A 3,242-nucleotide genomic window follows, 5' to 3' on the forward strand; every position below is an offset into this window, starting at 1 on the left:
AGTTTCAGCGTGAGGTTGGTGAGGCGGCCCGCTGTGAGGAACAGAGGTCTCTGAGCGCGCAAAACGATCATGTTTTGGATGCGTCCCAGCTGCGTATCCTTCCCGGACAGCGACGGGTGGAAGGACACGTAGGTCGCCGAGGACAGCCGCGTCGACTGCGAGCGTGGGTTCAAATTAGGTCAAATATGTGAAATACATCGCACACAGTTCTCAGCAGTGGACGAATGTTGCCCTCATTACAGCCTTAGCCACGACGTCACCGGAATAGCAGAAGGTGAACAGCTGAATGAAGGTCCACATCACGTAAACGGCGCTAAATGCGATGTCCTGGGGTACCACCTCCTGCGTCTGTGGGGCCCAGGCAGAATATCGACTGTTAGCAAGTGCCAGGCGGGGCTGGGGGCGGGCTAACTCACCTTGTCCAGCATGCGGAAGAGCGGGGTGCCTAGGCCGAAGAGGATGTAGAACATCTGGCACAAGGCGATGGTGCAGAAGATGGACTCTGAAGCGCTGTGCAGCCTGCAAGCAAACAGATGAAGGGCTGTTCGGCTCTGACGGGATGCTCCACGCGCGCCTCAGCCGCGACCTAACCTGATGATGTGCTGGTGGTAGACCGCGCACAAGCGCAGGCGCTCCCACTCCTCGGCGGCGTCCTGGAGGCCAATCTCGTCGGTGTCCCGGCGCACCGCCTGCCGAAGCATCAGGACCAGCACGTCGCACTTGCAGACTATGTGGAGGCTCAGCGTGATAACCAGGCCGTCAAAGACACCTACAATGCCAGGGCGTTGATGCGTTGTGCACCCTAGTACCCCCCCGCCCCGACACCGAACTCCGAAGTTAAACAGGCGGGTCCCCGTGTCAAAGCGGGGTGGCCGGAGCGCCTTACGGGCAGTGCGGCAGTGTGGCACTAAGCTTTTGACGTTAATCACCCCCGTGCAACCGGCAGTTAAAATACCTCTTAGAGCTGGATTCATTTTACCTGCAAAATTATCAAAACTGAAAAAAATGCGGGCCCTACCCACCCCGCTTTGACACGGGGACCCGCCTGTTTAACTTCGGAGTTCGGTATGGGATCCGGTGTTTTCAGGCACCCAGCTGAGGGCCAGGTTTCTTGACTATCTCGCTCACACCGGAGTTTACAGCCATCGACTAGGTTCCCACCAGCCCGCATGACCGGGAATGGGGGGTAGGGCGGAGGGAGTTAGAAAGAGAGGAGACGGGCGTACGGTGGTTAGCCTGTACTGCACCCAGATGCGATCCGAGCGGAAAGCTTCTGAGTCGTGGAATCCCATCGAGGAGCCAGATTCTAAGGACTTATCAATTCCACACGGGTTACCACTCCCGCTGTGGCTAGGATGGCTCTTACCCGGCACGCTTTCGCCGGGGGTCGAACCTTTGCCCCCCATGGGACCCCAGTGCCGAGTCATCGTCACCCCCAGTCCAGGTTCAGAAAAATGTAGCTGGGATCGGAGATTCGAACCCCTGGCTTGTGGCGCACGGGGTCGACCTTCTACGGGCGCGGCTACGACGCCACAGTGTGGGTAGCCGGGCGAGCTAGGCTAAAGGCACGAGTCAGCGCAGTAGCTTGAGCGGGAGAAGGAGAAGAACCGGTTCCATCACGACACCCTCTCACCTGACCGGCCTCCTGGTTCTTTGATTTCGCTGCGAAATTTGAATTCTAAGTCGGGGGTTCTAATACTCGACGCGCCTTCAAATTATTCGTTTTTATGTTTGAATTTTTACGCATTGTACGAGAAGCTCGACTAGTTGGCAACCCGCGCTGGGGTTCGAGTCCCACCTAGGACCCGGCCGGCCCGCCTTTTTTCTCTCTCTTTCTCTCTTTCCCACGCCGCGTTATCGTTAGGCTGTGTTTCTAGTCGTTGTGCTACAAGTGCGGTCCCTAAGCCGAGTTCGTAAAGGTGTCGGGGCGGGGACTCCCGGGTCATGGGTTCAAGCCCTGCCGCCGGCTCTTTTCTTTTCTTTCTTTTTGTTGGTGGCCCGGTTCGAATGCTACAATCAGAAAAAGCTTCCATCCAACTCACGGGGGCTTGAGTCCCACCGGTAGCTGGGTGAAGCGATTTCTTCCTCTTTTGCTCACACACACACACACACACACACAAAAAAAAAAATGCGCCGGCGGCAGGGCTTGAACCCATGACCCGGGAGTCCCCGCCCCGACACCTTTACGAACTCGGCTAAGGGACCTGAGCGGTGCACGCACCTACCTATTGCCACTGGGAAGACGTACAACTCGATCGTCGAAATGACGACCATGAGGATGAAGAGCGGTCGCGTTTCCATCATATATCGGGGTGCCTTGACGTGGTACCAGGGGTCGTTGCGGATGACGGCGAGGATCATGAAGAAGGAGCCAATTATGGATAGCACCGAGTAAGTTCGTATGTAGCGCCGCAACAACGTTGCGCTCCGCCTCTCGCAGTGCTCGTTGAGCGGCAGGGCCTGGCTGGCCAAAGAGCGTTCCATCGGCGTGAAGTCGTCCAGGATCTCGCGAACGGCCATGATCTGTTGGGGCACCGTGGTGCTTCAGGGGCTTCCCGACTGACGAGCCTTGGAGGGCACCCTTCCTACCCACCGTCACGGCGTGCCTCTGCAGGTGGATCATTTTGAAGCAGCAGAGACTGGAGCCGAGCGCGTCCGCCAGGAAGCCGAAGAGCTCCACGTTGTTGTCGTGCTCGCCCAGGCCGAAGTACACCAGCTGCGGCACGCCCGACGCGGCGAAGGTGAGCGGCAAGAAGTACTCACCGAGCACGCGCGCGAGCGGCCCGCGACCCTCGGGCCAGGAGCAGATCATCCGCAGGTAGTGCACCACGACGTCCAGGGCCTGCGCACGCACAACAACGTCAACGATGCGGGCGAGCCGACGGGTTCACCCCCTCAGCAAGCAGATCGGTGCGCACCGCGGTATGGGCCCGCGGCTCCGGGGCCGCCGTCGTACTCTCCAGGGTGTCCTCGGTGACGTCGACGCGGGCGGTGCCGCTAACCCCTGGCATCACGCACGACGACACGGCTGCGACGGGGTCTTGCGAAGAGTGGCAGTCCTGGGAGCGCGACCTGGAGTGGGGCCGGGTAGGGACGAGGCGGCCGAGGTGGAAGGGGCGGGGGAGGGACACAACGCGTGGCAGGGCACAGATATTATTGCCCCAGAATAACGAACGAATGCATTGATCAGTAAAAATTAATGGTGAACGGAGCAAGAGGGGTGAGTGGAGGGGATAGGTCCG

General features: G+C 59.2%; 1 protein-coding gene across 1 annotated transcript in view; it reads right to left on the reverse strand.

The window, feature by feature from the left end:
* The window catches only part of LOC127748818 (uncharacterized), a 12,533-nt gene extending 9,460 nt beyond the window's left edge, over positions 1–3,073 (reverse strand). Inside the window, exons 1-6 of the mRNA XM_052263813.1 lie at positions 2,919–3,073; positions 2,594–2,842; positions 2,226–2,523; positions 592–769; positions 417–519; positions 241–348 (exon numbers count right to left, since the gene is read on the reverse strand). Coding sequence (XP_052119773.1) covers positions 241–348; positions 417–519; positions 592–769; positions 2,226–2,523; positions 2,594–2,842; positions 2,919–3,011 — 1,029 coding nt within the window. The 5' untranslated portion in view covers positions 3,012–3,073. The remainder of the gene's footprint in view (positions 1–240; positions 349–416; positions 520–591; positions 770–2,225; positions 2,524–2,593; positions 2,843–2,918) is intronic.
* Between the last annotated feature and the right edge of the window lie 169 nt (positions 3,074–3,242).

Source organism: Frankliniella occidentalis, unplaced genomic scaffold (genome assembly GCF_000697945.3).
Source record: "Frankliniella occidentalis isolate FOCC.00 unplaced genomic scaffold, Focc_3.1 Scaffold14, whole genome shotgun sequence".
NCBI lineage: Eukaryota > Metazoa > Arthropoda > Insecta > Thysanoptera > Thripidae > Frankliniella > Frankliniella occidentalis.